This window comes from Lissotriton vulgaris, chromosome 12, assembly GCF_964263255.1.
Source record: "Lissotriton vulgaris chromosome 12, aLisVul1.2, whole genome shotgun sequence".
NCBI lineage: Eukaryota > Metazoa > Chordata > Amphibia > Caudata > Salamandridae > Lissotriton > Lissotriton vulgaris.
In genome coordinates this window covers 492427244-492442991 of record NC_141700.1, presented here as the reverse complement: position 1 = coordinate 492442991, position 15748 = coordinate 492427244, and the positions used below count along the sequence as shown (strand labels likewise).

Here is a 15748-nt window from a genome sequence, read left to right as displayed (position 1 = left end):
AAGACAACAGACTGGAAGGGTTTATCTCTTTCCAACTGGGAATTACACTTTTAAAATATAATAAGTTAATCCCAATGTTATCTTATGATAGAGATAGGTCTTGCAATAATGAAAAATGAATTCAAGAGTTGTTCACTACCAGGACATGAAAAACTTAAAAGTACATGTCCTGCTTTTTAAATACATTGCACCATGCCCTCTGGATTGTTCAGAAAGACCATAGGGGTGACTTATATGTATTTAAAAGGAAGATTTGGACCTGGCAAAAGGTTTATTTTGCCAGGTCAAAATGGAAGTTTAAACTGCACACACAGGCTCTGCAATGGCAGGCCTGAGGCATGTTTAAAGGGCTACTTAAGTGGGTGCCACAATCAGTGCCACAGGTCCACTATTAGCATTACAGGCCCCTCGCACATGTATTGCCCCAATACTATGGACTTTAAGTAAATTAAATATGCCAATTGGGTATAAGCCAAAATTACTACGTTTAGAGAGAGCACATGCATATTAGCACAAGTTAGCAGTGGTAAAGTGCTCAGAGTCTTAAGACCAGCAAAAGCAAATTCAGCAAAAAGTGGAGGAGGAAGGCAAAAAGTTTGGGGGGACTCTTCAGAAAGGGTGATTTTTTAACACACATGTGGTAAAGTTTCCGTCCATATTAGTAATTTGCTATCTTACCCTGTGAATGACGGCATTTTCTGATCACGTGTGCACATTTTCATGAAAATCAGGTGTTTTAGTGTCAGGGCTGGTTGGACAGTCCTCTATTTTTTGTTTTTTTCCTTCTATTGTTCCTCTCGAATTTGTTTTCATCTCTCTTTTCATGTAACATGTTCTTAAGTGGATGCTACAGCTCCCCGGGCAGTGTTAATGAACCATTTTTTTGTCATTCATTTCATCCATGTTGCTACTTCCTCTAAACCAGGCAGCCATTATGGAATACTGCTGTCCATAGGGTATCATTCTTTTATCATTCCAAGATGGCCAGCATGTTGGTTTTGAATGTGGTGGCCATGCTGGTACTTTAATACCAAAAATAGGCTGTGTACAGTACCACTGCAAGCTGGGCACCTACTACTGTTTTAGATGAGGTATTCCAAGCATATGCCCACCTCTTTTAATAACAGCATGATTATATTGTAATGTTAAGTTTGTGTGTGATTTATAACGATTGCTTCAGAGGTTGAATACATTAATGAGCCAGCCGACAGATGAATGGATGCATGATGGACAAGGTGACTGACATTATCCATCTATGATGACTTATTGAGCGCTTAAACCTATCAGTGACATAAAAAGCACCTTTTTTCTTAAGCTAGACCCATTGGCATTGCCATGCTTCTTTTCTGCAGCATCTATTTTTCAGACTCCTTTATCACCTTTTACTCCCCCATTTTACTGGGCTGCTAACAGACTTAAACTAGTCTTTCATAATTTCCAGTGCAGCTGAAGGACTGACCAGCCAATATTAAAATGACCCCATCAATATACTCTGGTGGCTGAGCCAAGATGTGATTGACTATGTTGCATAGCAAGTGTCCACGGTCTCAAGGCAACAAATACCCACTGGTTGAAGGTGGCTGACGAAGCCCCTTAAAGTAAGCATAGAATGCAGTACGTGCTCGATGAATGGCACAAGTGCCTTACAAGTGAACCCTTAAAATCACATCATACAATACCTGACATTGCAGTGGGCTGCAGTCACCACCCAATTCTCGTTAACAAGAGAGCCACCGCAGAAGTGGAATCCAGTGCTGTCCTGAAAAATAGAAGGGATTGTTAGCAACAGATCTCAATGATTGACGATGCCAGTTGCTCACCTTGACTCAGTGGTGTTGTTACCACAGTGTAGGGTGTCTTGGAGAACTTGTAGAGTGCATGCACTTTCTCGTATAGCACTGCAAACCCCCAAATTTCTACACTGAATATTACACCTTCTGAGGGTCATAGCAGAATATTAGAACAGAGTCACCTACAACACGCAGACTGCCCTCTTATAAATCTGACTGTTAGTGGGACTTTGTTAGTTATGGTGAAGAGAGAGAACAGAAGTTTTCAGTTTTCTGTACTCTCCATGCTCCTATGCTAAGCTCTGTATCTACTCTCAAAACTTTTCTTTTTTCTGTGAGCACATAAGAACTCATTGAGTGAAAGGTGTTTCGGCATTCTTAGAGTCTGAGGGGTCTAATTACTATAGCCTTATAGCCCGCCGTAGAGGGCTATACCAGCTATTAAAGGCCCTCTCCAGCGTCGTCGAGGGCCTTTAACAAGGGAGAGGAACTTTAATAGCTGTTATAGCCCAGCTATGAAGGGCTATAAGGCTATTAGAACATTCTGCCACTAGAGGGCAGGATGATCTAACAAAAAAGAACAAAGCCTTAGGGGAGCGTGAGGGGATTGGAATCCCCTCAGGCTTCCTGAAGCCTTTGTTCACAGCCAGAGCTGTGAACAAAGAAACATTGGAATGTTGGAGCTCCAGGCTTATACCAGCCACTATAAGCCCGGAGCACTCCATTGTTTTCAATGGAGCTCCCAACATTCCAATGTTCTAATAAGATTTAAAGCAATGTTTGCATCACAAAAGTGACGCAAATTGGAGAAAAATCTTTTTTACCTATTTACCTTCCACGGTTAAACCTGTTTATCGCTGGAAAATCACTTGAAAGTAACGCAAAGCAGCACTATGCGCTGCTTTGCATTACTTAGCACCAAGGGGGCATTCCATGGATGGTGCATGGGCAGCCCCATGCAACCACCCAAGCGTTATGACGCTAAGCCCTATTTTCTTAAAAAAGTAGAAGGAGCAATGCTTTCACTTCTCCTTCCCTTTCCGACTCCGCATGTGTGCTGCACTGTAAAGCACACATACAACGTGGGAAATAGTTTAAAGTTAGTCTGAGCACAGTATTCACGCAGAAACCCTTGCACTATGGTGCAAAGGGGTGATTCTGGTGCACGGCAGCTAATTTCAACACCAGAGCTAGGGAGAGGGTGGGAGGGTGCCATATTTCTGTAAATATGGTACTCTCCTGCTCTCTTCTTCTCGCGCAACCCAGCACAACTTTTTTACCTACTGAGCTGCGTTGCGTTAAAATTTTGTAAGTCTGCCCCTGAGTGTCCGAAGCAACGCCTCCACCACATCGCTCCATCACCACTTAGAGCAGTGTTACCCCATTTAAAGGTTTTCAGGGAAAACTGAGATGTGAGTTCTGCGGTCGGCTCATATGTTACTTCTGAAGACAGACATCAAAGCAGGGTTTCATCTTCAGAAGTAACATGTCTAATATCATCCACACACTGAGGGGGGGTCATATTTCTTAACAAATCATGCAGGGCAGCAACTCTCCTTGCTGCACTGCAGGATAGGGAAAAAGCAGGAATGTGCCGTACTTAACACTGTATGGAACATTCCTGCCTTTTCCCTACGTTGTTGCACCATGGTGCAAGGGTACCTCCATTGGACGCAGGATTGCTTTTGTGCAGGAAGGCGCCTCTTCCTGAACATAAACAATCCTCAGAGGCCTTTTCCTCTGCTGCAGCAATACGAAGAGGAAACAACGAGGAGAAATAAGGTTATCCCCCCCCGTTGTGCCGCTTGGGGGAAAGTCTACAGTTCTGACGCATTCCTAGTTTTATCGGGAATTCGCCAGAATACATTGTTAGATGCTTGGGAACACCCATGCTCTACCCATGTAATGCCCTCACCACGCATTGTACCGCAAGGCAGTGACTTGCGCTGCCTTGCGTTACACTAGATTTACCAAGCCACGCAGGGTGGCCTTGCATGGCCTAATAAACCTCATTGTAGGTTTTGCACCGCCCTTTGTGGCTCAGGGCGACACAACACCTGAAATAATTATCCCTCTGGGAGTTTCCTCATGGGGGACATTTCAGGACATTCTTCTTGTCTCATCTGTTTTAGACTATTTCATCAAGTTTTCCCTGATTTCTCCTACACAACACTTCGGGGCACCTTTATCAATATTTCATGCAGCGTAGCAAGTCACCTTGCGGCGATGTGTGAAAGGGAAAGGGCAGGAATGCACCATATTTAACATCATACTATGCATTCCTGTCCTTTCCTTGTGCTGGTGCACAATGTGCTGCCTTGTGTCAACACAGGGACCCTATGGTGCAAGGGGGCCTGCACTGTAGGCAGCATAGTTTTTGTGCAGGAAGGGACACTTTTCTGCACAAAACAATCCTCTGAGGCATTTTCTTCTTTCTATGTCATAGAAAGAGTTAAGAATTAGTAGTAAGTAAAGATATTTCTCCTTATTACGCCTCACTTGGGGAGGCACAGCATTTTGACACTTTCCCAGGTCTAGCATTAACCCCTTAAGCGCTGCCGTCGGCCAACGGTCGTCGCGAGCACTACCTTGCCAGTGCTGCGCACGACCGTTGGCCGACGGGCCAGCGCTCGTTATTCGAACGTTCAGCACTGGGTGCTGAATGTTTGACACAGCTATGAGGCTAATGGTAAATCTGAGAATGCTTCAGAATCCATGAGCAGATGTGTAGGAAGCCCCACGCTCCTCCCATGGAACGCCTCCCTGGGGAAGAGTAACACACACTGATTTGTGCTTCATTACATTACTCTAGAATCATCAGGCCACTCCGGGCCGTGCAAGGTGGCCTTGTTTGGCTTGATAAATCTTGCTTAGTAGTTGCGTCACTCTTGCACCCCATTGTGTGGCGCAAGGGCATCACAACACTATGATAAATTTGCCCCAAGTCTGCTAACAATTGGCTCCGTGCAAGGCGACCCCTCTGCTAGCAACACGTGTGAACAATGTAATAATAATGAGTCAAAAGTCAGTTTCCATTTGCTTTTACCAGTTGAAGCACACCCAATGAGCTTTTCTCTCGCTCCTCTCAGAAGGTAACTTTTGCACCCTCAGATGGGGCAATTCAACAAATGCCTCTGTACGCCTATCAGAGGGCTTTCGCAAGCAGGGGTGTGGCTTGGGGTGCGGTTGGGGTGTTCCACCTCTTATAAATGTATTTTCTGGTAAATATTCGGGTATGGGTGCTTTCAGTCAGGTATGGTGAGATGTCTGTTGGATTTCACCAGGAATATACACAGAGAAAAATGCACACACTCTATCCCTCTCTCTGTTTTGGAAGTCTTCAAAAATGTTTATTTTACAAAATATTCTGGTTTCTCTTACTTAGGACAAGGACTCATTCCAATCCGCAATCCTCTTTCTTTCTACTGCCCTTTCAGCCCCTCCCATGCGCCCTGCTTGTTTTAAAATGTATTTTCACATTATATGATTGTTCTAAAATCTGAAGCTCTTATTGGCCAAGCTACGCCCTGGTAACTGAGGGGGCCATCAACACATTTTAGTGCATCACTGACAAGACAAAAAGTCGGCTTCTCACCTGCAGTGACACCTGCCAGGGCCAAGATCCGGGCACGGCCTCCTCACCGTTCACAATCCTGGCATAGCCGGAGAGCACAGGCTTGATGGCGGGAACACCGCAGCCTGAGAAAAGCAAGGCAAGACATCTGTGACATCCGCGGCACATTCATGCATGACAAACACTTGCAGCGGTACATGCAGGAGAAAAGAAACCCTCTGTGGGCTCAAAAGGGATGCAGCGTCTGCCCTAACTCCACAGTGCATTTAATGGACACTGCTTACTATACTGAAAGGCCTGCCCAGTGACACTGGACAAAGGTGCATTTTGCCCTGGGGCAGCCTTGTTCAATGATGCTAAACAACCCTATCATGCCTCCTGGAGCAGCCCTCTGGACTGGTGCTGATGCAGACATGCCCACTGTGAAGAGACCTACCATTCCAATTGGCAGAGGTGCTGTCCGACCCACTTCTCGATACTCACACCTAAAGGGGCGCCTCTAACCACTTGGGCTGGAAAAGCTTAGGTGCTGGTAATCCGCCATGTAAACCATCCCTACTTCCTGGTGATAGGACTGGCCTACTGGCTAGCAGTAGGAGACTGTCATGACCATACGTAGAATACAGGTTATACATAGACACAGCGCGGGTTATGAATGAGTAGGTGAGGTTATGAGACTTAGGGACAACATCCCCCAGAAGATCTGGGGAGAAGCTAACACTTTCAGCACCAATCACGAGACTACATAAGCTCCACCTTCACATGATCAGGTGCTTGTCAAACTGTATTCAAACGGCTTCAGTGAACCTTGGCAGTCGGCCGCGCTGGAGCGCTTGCCAATTGACTGCCTTTCTGAACACGACAGCGCTAGGGCGAATTTGTTCCTTGTGCATTAATGGTTACGGATATGCTCTCATGAGGTTCCATGACAGGGGATAAGGTTGCTTAGCTTCAGACATCACCTCGCCGTTCTCAGGACCTAAGGTTAGGGACCTTCTGTCTGTACCTGACCCAGACCCTACTAGACGAGCCCTGCCAAACAGCCTTTACTAGGACAACAAGATTTTGCTTCTTCACATGTTCCCTATTTATTAAATCTAATACAAGTCGGCCAGCTTCTTATGATGCTAATATTTTGTTGTGATTAAGAACTAGTAGCCAAAGAGTATCTTTGTAGTTTCTTTATTGGTCTAAGATACAGGATGGTAATCATGTGCTTCAGCCCCGGCGAGAGCAGCCTGCCTGCTGCTCAGCCCATCTTCAACTGTCACGCCTCGCCACACAGGCACCCAGGCATTCCAATCCTCTCCATCACACCAACATTCCACTCAGAACACTCACACTGGCTGAGCAGCTAGGAGCCAAAGTAACAGGAGAGATGCATGAGAGCCTAAGAAGTATATAACATAGCCTCCCCCTTTGAAACAGAAACTAAAATGAAGTTACTAAGTGGGGACAACTGTTCACCAAAATGTACACATGAAGAAATAGTTCAGAACCCTAGGATGTAAGGTAAAACCAAACATCTCTGGAGAAACTGAACAGTAAAGATCGCAGCGAGGATGAATAAATAGATACACAAGAATTGTCACCCATTCCCCCATTATAAAACATATTAAAAAGAAGAAACAATGTCATATAAAATGTCACAGGAAACTAGCCAGTTGACCAGGAAGGACTGAAAAGCACTAAATGATAAACTGATACACATCCAGGCCCATGAAAACGCAGCAGACATGGGTGTGAAGCACCCGACCATACATCTCAATACAGGGCAAAGAAATGTAACGAGTAGCCATGGGTGACACGCACCCCCAGAACCCTATCACTAATGTTAGAGACACAAGAGGGTAAAAAATAGACATGGGTATACTGCACCCCATACAGAGATCCCTCATGTAAGGAATTGAAAAGTATATGTGAAAATGGGACTAAAACCTATCTTGACACCCCTCATGCAAGGGTCAATTAATTGCAGAAATGGGACAATTACCCATAAAGGCATCCCTTGTTTAAGGGGTTTTATTGTAACTTGTGTAAATGGGACTGACACCCATTTAGCCACCACTCTTCTAAGGGTCAGAAAATAATAGAAATGTTCTACAACTCATATTGAATTCCCTCATGTAAGGGTTTGTCATGTGGTGCCTAAAAATAGGACTAAAACCCATTCCCATCCCTCATTTAAGGGAATGTAACGTGCAATGCAAATTCAGGCCAATTTCACCCATATGACAATCCCTCCAGGAAAGGTGTATAACTACAAACCTAGAGATGGGTGACCACCACCCACTAAAACCTTTAGACCACTCTCATGTAAGGGTACCTAGACTAACCAAAGAAAATGGGCCACTCCGGCCCATAACACAATCCCAAGAGTAAGGGATATGTATGGTCAAATGCAGCAGCGTACCATTAAATGTAATGTAAAATGTCAGTTTCACAACCATGCGTAAAAGAGAACATGCAGCCATACAAACATAGCCAAACCACCAAAAAGAGTTTCTCCTGTAAAAATCTTGAAGTTTATCTAGACCAACAATGAATAATTTTACTAGACCAACCACATCTATGTCGCTGCATCACCACAGTAGCGACACTTTTGAGCAGAAATAAACTTGCGGACACTATAAAAGCACTCCATATGTTGCAGCAGAAACCATCCAAAGGAAAAAATAAACTTTGTTCATCATGAAAGACAATCATGCAGAAGCAAAGTGTGACTTGGCAAAATAAACACTTTGCCAGTGAGCAAGCTCTCCCCCAAATGATATCTCTCTAGGCACACAGTGTTGTATTGCGCACCTCATAAATAGTCTTTCTCCGCAGTGGAAAGGAAAAAGAAAACGTTATGCCCAGTCATAGCTAGATACTAGAACCAATACGCCTGCATTAGAAAAACTGACAATGGTGAGAAACTTCTCCTCCCACCGCACCCGCCACCCTACCGCTCTTACCTGCATGGGCCGCGCCTGATATACACTCTGGTCTTCGAGCAGGCTTGCACACAGTGACAGATACTGACACTTTCAAGCCCACTGCTCAGGTAACCACCCGTACCACTGGTAATGAACCACCCTTAAGCATTGTTACTGGAAGAGTGCAGCGCGTCACACTGGTACCAAGGTATTCACCCCATAAGAGGTTTAATCAACTCTGGAGCCAAGAAGGCTCCCATCAACGAGCTAAAGAAAAGAGACGTCATTGCCCTGCAGGAAACCTGGGCTTTCCATTTGTCCCCCAATCAGACTCCATAGTTTACAAAGCTCCAGCACCAGCTTCACAGGCAGGGGGCCAGGGCTCTGGCAGTGTGTCGATTTATGTGAATTAAGAATTGGGGGCTACAAATCCTACAGTCCCAAGGTTCGAACTTGTACTTGGGACAGAAGAAGCTTCGTCACATGTACAGCCAATGCTTGGAACCTCCAATCCATTCACAATACATCCCTGCCCAGACTGTTATCTTTCAGGAAAGCGTTAAAAACCTGGTTTTTCTGTAATCAGTAATTTTTCCTATCCTGTTCAGCAGAGCCAGCGCCAAGAAACCTCTGGGTAATCGTGCGCTTTAAAAGTAGCCTTAAAACTAGCATTAAATATGGCACATTCCTGCCCTCTCCCGGTCACGCAATGCACGCATAAAGGCTTCACGCTGCGATGCTTTGTGTGAGGTTTTGATAACTATGCCCCAGGATGACTACGTAGACACTATTCGCTGCACCACTTGTCATGATAACCACATGCCTGGGCGATATTTCAATTAATTACGCTACCATTATGTATGTAATTTTCACCATACCAAAGTTACACTTTTTGCATGAAATTCAGCCATTATACCACACGGCATAATTGAGATTTACTTGGATCAAAAATATCCTATTGAGGTATCTCGTGAACTACACGAATTGACAGAACAGTTGTTCACTATCCTTTTGTTTTTTCGCTTTTTTTGTAGCGTAAAGTGGTCCTCACGTCAGTTTTGGACAGGAGGATGCACTTCTTGTTAAATACAAAGCACATCAATGCCAGATTTGCATTTTGCTTAATGTTGCATCATTTGTCAGATATTTTGTGGAATTACACAAAAAGAAATTACGCAAATCTCACACACCGTTAATAACCACGCAACGGTGAAGCGAATGAATGAAATCTAGTTTTAATGCTCCTACACCACGCAATATAATTTGCCTTCATGATTCTTTGAGGGCTTCCATCATCAATATACCTCGATTCACAAAAGGCAAGGCGTTCGATCAGCAGCTAGCGCTTGACTGAAAATATGAGCAGGAAGCAGCACATTGATTGGATGAGCTCACCAGCCAGACAATGCTAGTGTCAAGAAGGGAATCACTACAAGGTCTGAAAGCAGAATGTCTGTCTATGATCCTCCCTACAGATACCTCATACGGTTGTATGACGTTACAACGCATGCTTTTACCACGCATGCTGTTACAACGCAGGTTTTACTACGCATACCATTACAACGCATTACACTTAGGGGTGCTGGATAGTGAAAAGTTTAATTTACTATTCCATCTCCAGTCCCTGTGGACACTAGGGAAGGTGTTGGATAGTAAATTAATCCTAGAGCGCCCCTCAGTGTAATGCGTTGTAGTGGTATGCGTAGTAAAACCTGCGTGGTAAAAGTTGCGTTGTAAAGGATGTTTCCCACCTCATACTAGCCTGATGGTGAAGAGCATCTCATGCTAACAAGTACTGTCTGATCAGAATCTCACAGGCAATGTGCCAGCTGGTGAAAGCACTGCCACTACAAGAATACCCATACCTTCTAGGTGGAGCTTTCCCTTTCAAGGAAAGTCGGTGGAACTTACCATATGCAGCCCCAAAGAGGGCGACACAGGACAGGAGCCACAGGAATGCCATGTTTCTTTGGGGTCAGTATCAATTGGGCATTGATCAAGGATCCTCAGCTCCTTTTATGCCTTCAATTGGCCAATCAACGAAGAGCTCCATTTTTAGCTGTCTTAACAGATCAAGGTTGTGGAAAAGGTGTGAGAAGGGGGCCTGCAGTCTCTTATCGGGAAACCTTGGGCAGATAGCAAGAGCTTGTTTAAAGAACGTGCATTTCCAGGAAAATATTTAACAGCAATGAAACATTAGTTACACAGACGATGGTAGGATGTGGCCATGGTTAAGTCAGAGATTCTATTGAAAACCTGTTTATGTTTTCTTAATAACTTTGGTGCCATTCAACAAATCTGCATGAAACTTTCTTTTAAAAAGTTAATCCAATTTGGGTTCAGCGCTGCAAATTTCGTGCACATCTGTCAAGTGGGAGGGGTGGAAATGAAAGGGGGAAGGAGGTCATAAAAGGCACATTTCTCATTGTTCTCCCATAGGAAATGTCGCTACATTCAATTGGCTGACTGGAATGAAATGCCTTTGCTTGGTTTGGTCTAAATCCATTCAGTAGTTTTTGAGAAATTAGCATTACAAAAATGCATGAGGTGGGCTTAAAGGGGCGTATTTACAAGGGAATTGTGAATCAGGAACGTCACTTTGAACAACGTTCCTGTGGGGCAATGCCCTGCCCCATATTTATAAAGTGGTGTTAAACTTCGTAAATATGGTACCCTTTAATGCAGATATCTGCGTGAAAGGGACGTGCAATGCGTGTTGTTGTGGGCGTTTCACTACAACACCCATTACTTTTTGGCGCTGCCCCAAATTTACAAGGATGTGTAAATCTGAGGCAGAAAAACTTTTATTTCACCTCGTTTTTGCTTTTTCTATGTTTGCTGCATTCTGCAGCACAGATAGAAGTAACAAATTGCCATTATTGATTGTTTGTTTATGTGCAGGAAGGTGTCCCTTCCTGCACATAAACAATCATTCTCTGCAATGCAGGCACCCTTGATCTATGGTGCAAGGGTGCCTGCGTTGGCGCTAGGCAGCTAATTTTAGCATCAGTGCTTGGGAAAACACAGGGGTGCACCACTTGTAAATAAGGCACATCCCTGCATTTTGGAAATGTTGGAGGGCATCGCTACCAAATTTGGCGCAGCCCCATGCTCCATCATTTCCTTGTACATATGCCCCAAAATAATATGAAGTTAGAGCAATCTGTACCATTTGCAGACCCAAATTAAAAAGATAATTGGATTTTCATTGGACACAGGTGCTTTTTTGTCTGTCGTTAAATCAGATCCACTAGTATAAAACTCAGTGGCATAACGAAACTTGAAGGGGACCCCTGCATAGTTCATGAAGGGGGCGTCCCACACTCCGGACCCATTTCAAGCCAGGGACCCCACCAACCGTGCACAGTCCTGGGGGCCCCCCGCACCGGAGGTGCTATTATTATGCCACTGATGAAACTGAGTTCACCGGCCCGAAGCCTCTGATTGGCTGGCTGCAACAGAGAAAATTCTGTTGTAGCTGCCGTAATGACTCAGGGCTTGGTCCCCACTTCCTAAATATAAAATTGAAGGAGCCATAAGTGTACAGGGTGTTCAAGATATGGTTCGGATAGCTGTTGGGCTAGTTATGGACTGCAAGGCTAACAATGTCTTGGAAATTTCAATGGATGTTAGGTTTTGTAACCATAACTGCACTATAACAGTGGTTTGATGTGAATAAATATGATGCGGCTGTCATGAGAATGAGAAAGCCCACTTTGTGACTGAGAAGTTAGAAGACACTGGTGGTCAGAGAGTGACCAAACAGGCAGCCAAAGATTCATATCTTAAAGCTTGAGCACAAGTTGATCTATAAATCGGACCCTCAACCTTACAGTGATTTGGCGCTGCTAACAAAAATGGTATATTTGCCATTTTTAAACATCTTGCAACATTTCAGAAATGTTGTATAAAAAGTGCACAATCTGTATGTTGCCCATCTGGCAAAATTATAATTTGGCTTAAAGAAAACACAGAAGCTGCCTTTCCAAATGCTGGAAGCACCTGGGTGTTACCAAACAACAGGAATTTTTTCCCCAGTTATACTGCTAAATTTAGGGGGCATATTTACCAAAGTTTTCCTTCACCCTGGCGCCACACGGGGTAACCCGAGTGCGACACGAAACCGAGGGCTAGATTTCTCAAGGTTTTGCGTCGCTCTTTGTAATAAGGTGGCTATATTATGTGATATGACTGGGGGGCCTTACCATGTAATATTAACACAATACTCAAAAGTGGACCTTGGATTCACACTAGTAATTCTTCTCTCACTCCTGGTAGAGTGGCAAAGAGCAGACAGGCTTACTTAGAGAAGCACATGTAAAGAATATTACAGTACCAATATTGACAATAAGTAATTGACACGACTCAAAGACAATCCAACACCAATTAAAAAAATTCGAGATTTTTATTAACATACTTTTAGACACCAGAATGAAGTATGTACAGTTCGTATAACCAGAGTTATGGACTTTACAGGGATAATAGAATCAAAACTTTGCAAAGCTGTTAAACTTTATTATTATGTTCAAAGGGATAAACACAAGATGACACTTGGTCACTTGCGGGATGAGTTCCATGGAGCCCACTTGGAGTAAAGGTCTTGCGGGTCCCAGACCAAGCTTCGACAATCAGAACAATTTTACCTTGCCCAGGGAGTCTGGGTGAAGAAGTTATTTAGCTGAATGGGAGCTGCAGTTGCTGAAAAAGGAGTGCTTAGAAAAACTATACTTGCAGGCCGAATTCATGGGAGTCCCTTGGAGGTGAAGCTTGGAGGGGTCCCTGGACCAGGAATCACCAGGCGGAGCAGCTGGGCCTAGCTTGAGCATCTTGTTGCTGAATGGGTCTGCAGGAACTAACTTTACCAGGCGTGCCAACGCAGACAGCTTTGGAATGCAAGTACTTGGGAACTACAATACAGATGGAGAAGGTTGACAGAGCTTCTTGGAGTGTTGAGTGAAGTGGTTAGTAGTCAGCAAGACCATTAACAAACCTTGGCCATTGCACTGGCAGTGATGTAGGAAATCTTTATCCACAAGTCTTGGGAAGGCTGTAGAGGGCTGAGACTCGCTGGGGATCAGGACTACGCTTCCCAGAAGGCACTGGCCAGTTACTTTGAGCTGGTTCTTGACAGAGCTCGCTGGACAGACTTTCTTTGGATCTTGGAAGTGCGGTTTGTGTCTGCCGACTGCAGGTGACTTTACCTCTTCTCCTAGGGAGTGCTGTTGAAGTCTTTGGGTCACAGAGGGATTTCCCTTCCTTTCGGAACTGGTCTCTGGTCCAAAACAAGTCATAGTCTAATAGGTGCAGGGGGCTTCCATGGGTGCAGTACTTCATGCATCTTCTTTGTCGAGTCCTGCCTTGTGCTGACACGGGTCTCTTCTTTGTCCTTTTCTACTACAGAGCAGATCTGGAGTCCTGGTGTCAGGGGTGCCCCTTAAATCCGGGATTTTGGGGTGTTTAGGGGTGTGAATGCTAGTAGCCAAGGTGCTACTAGCCCTGCAGCTAATCTGCACCTGAAGTGACTACATCTGGTGGGTGTAAAATACTTTTCCCACCCAGAATCCACCACTTTTGGGACTTTTCAAGATGGCACTATCCATCTTCGGCTGTACAGTCCAGATTGCCCACCCTAGATGTGTGGCCGGCATGACTCGCCACCCGCAAGTCTGACCGACACTGCACACAACATCCTTGTTTAGAAGCTCTGAACACACCATGGGTCCTCAGGGTGTCAGAGAAGTTGAAGTATTAAAGTGTGAGCTGTGGTGTTCATTTTGGAGAACTTGTCCAAGAAAATTCTTTGGTCTCCTGGGAAGCCTCCGTCCTCTGACTGCACCAGAGGAATACAATGTAGCCAAGGTAGCAGCTAAGTCCCGTCAAGGGGGAACATCCTTTACGACGCGGATTTTACCCCACAGTGCTTTTACGACGCATCCGTTACAACACGAGTCGTAACCACGACTTGCGCTGGAGGGTGCTAGAGGATTAAGAATAGTATATTTACTATTCCAACACCTTCCCTAGTGTCCACGGGGACTGGTGTTAGAATAGTAAATTATACTATTCTCAATCCACGCCCCCAACGCAAGTCGTGGTAACAGCTTGCGTTGTAAGGGACGCGTTGTAAAAGTACGCGTCGTACTGTCATACATCCCCCGTCAAGACCCTGAATGCGATCATGGCTCTCTGGTGAGGATAGTTATACCTTACAAGAGGAGAAAGGCACAGAGGGGATCCATTGAGGTTTGGGGAGACCATACGAGCCTATGAAGAAGGGCCGTGATTGACTGGAGCAATAGTGCTGTAGAACAGTATTGAAGAGAGCTGGTGTTCACATTGTAGGTGGGACTCAGATGCTCAGAAGAGGTGAGACGGAGCAACTGCAATGTGCTGGCATTGACTGCGACTGCAATGGAGAAGTCCATCCTGACTGAGAAACCCTTTTAAGCATACTTGTATCAAGGCAGTGTGTGACCCTGATGCCACGATCAAAGTAATTTGTAGTTCCCTCTCATATAGACACCGGAGTTTGGTGAAATTATTCTCATTTGTATATGGGCTCAAACAGAGGGAAAAAGAGGCGAAAGAATGGTGGTGAAGACTCAAACTTTCAAAGGAGAAAACATCAAAAATACATTTCATTTCTATTTCACTTCCTTCATTCGGTACATATAAAATGACTATAAAAGTACACATACATCTTTAAATAAGTAAAATAATTTTTTTTTAAACAATTTATCAGAGCATCATTATTTCCAGCCTAAGTAAAATATATAGAATAAAACCACCAAGACAGTAAGACTACTCCAAGGTTTTGCCACAACTAACTGGTCCTTAGCAATTTGTCATGAAGCCATCATCACTATCGCACATAACTTCATCTTTCTGAAATGGTTGCCAAAACCCTCACCTGTATTGCACACTATTTCATAAATCTCCAATGTTATTGGGCAAGAAAACCTCAGAGTCCGCTACAATTTGGCCTCGCTCACCCTTGCTCATTCATATTATACCCAACAGTGGCCTGTAGCTCTTGCCCGTTTAGCCCAACTCCATCTTACATATTTTTTGCCACTGCCCTGCACACAATATAGCTTAATTGGTTCCAGTGCTCAACAGCCTAAGAGACACTCTATACTGTCTGCACCCCAACAGCCTATATAGTGCAAGTATCCATTTTTTCCTTGGCTGGATATACCCAGGACAAAAGAACATAAAATGAGCAAGGGACTCATCAGCACTGGAGCAAACAGGTGTTAGTCTGTTAGACCTTTAGGACCTTTAGGACCGGTGAGATCCATTTAGTTCTGGCGGATCTTAAGGGTATAAGAATGGCTGCTGCATAGTGAGACAAGCTAAGAGTACCCTTTCTGATCTGGTTCACAAAAGACATGTTTTTCATCAGCATAATACCCAAATAATTAAAATCAGAGACCGTTTCTAAGGGTACACCTTCTAATCAAACA

At 44.4% G+C, this 15748-nt stretch overlaps 1 protein-coding gene across 1 annotated transcript in view; it reads right to left on the bottom strand.

Moving 5' to 3' along the window:
- Positions 1-10326, bottom strand: part of LOC147677584 (chymotrypsinogen 2-like) — a 44262-nt gene extending 33936 nt beyond the window's left edge. The window contains exons 1-3 of the mRNA XM_086945243.1: positions 10194-10326; positions 5386-5489; positions 1680-1759 (exon numbers count right to left, since the gene is read on the bottom strand). Coding sequence (XP_086801369.1) covers positions 1680-1759; positions 5386-5489; positions 10194-10245 — 236 coding nt within the window. The 5' untranslated portion in view covers positions 10246-10326. The remainder of the gene's footprint in view (positions 1-1679; positions 1760-5385; positions 5490-10193) is intronic.
- Positions 10327-15748: the final 5422 nt, after the last annotated feature.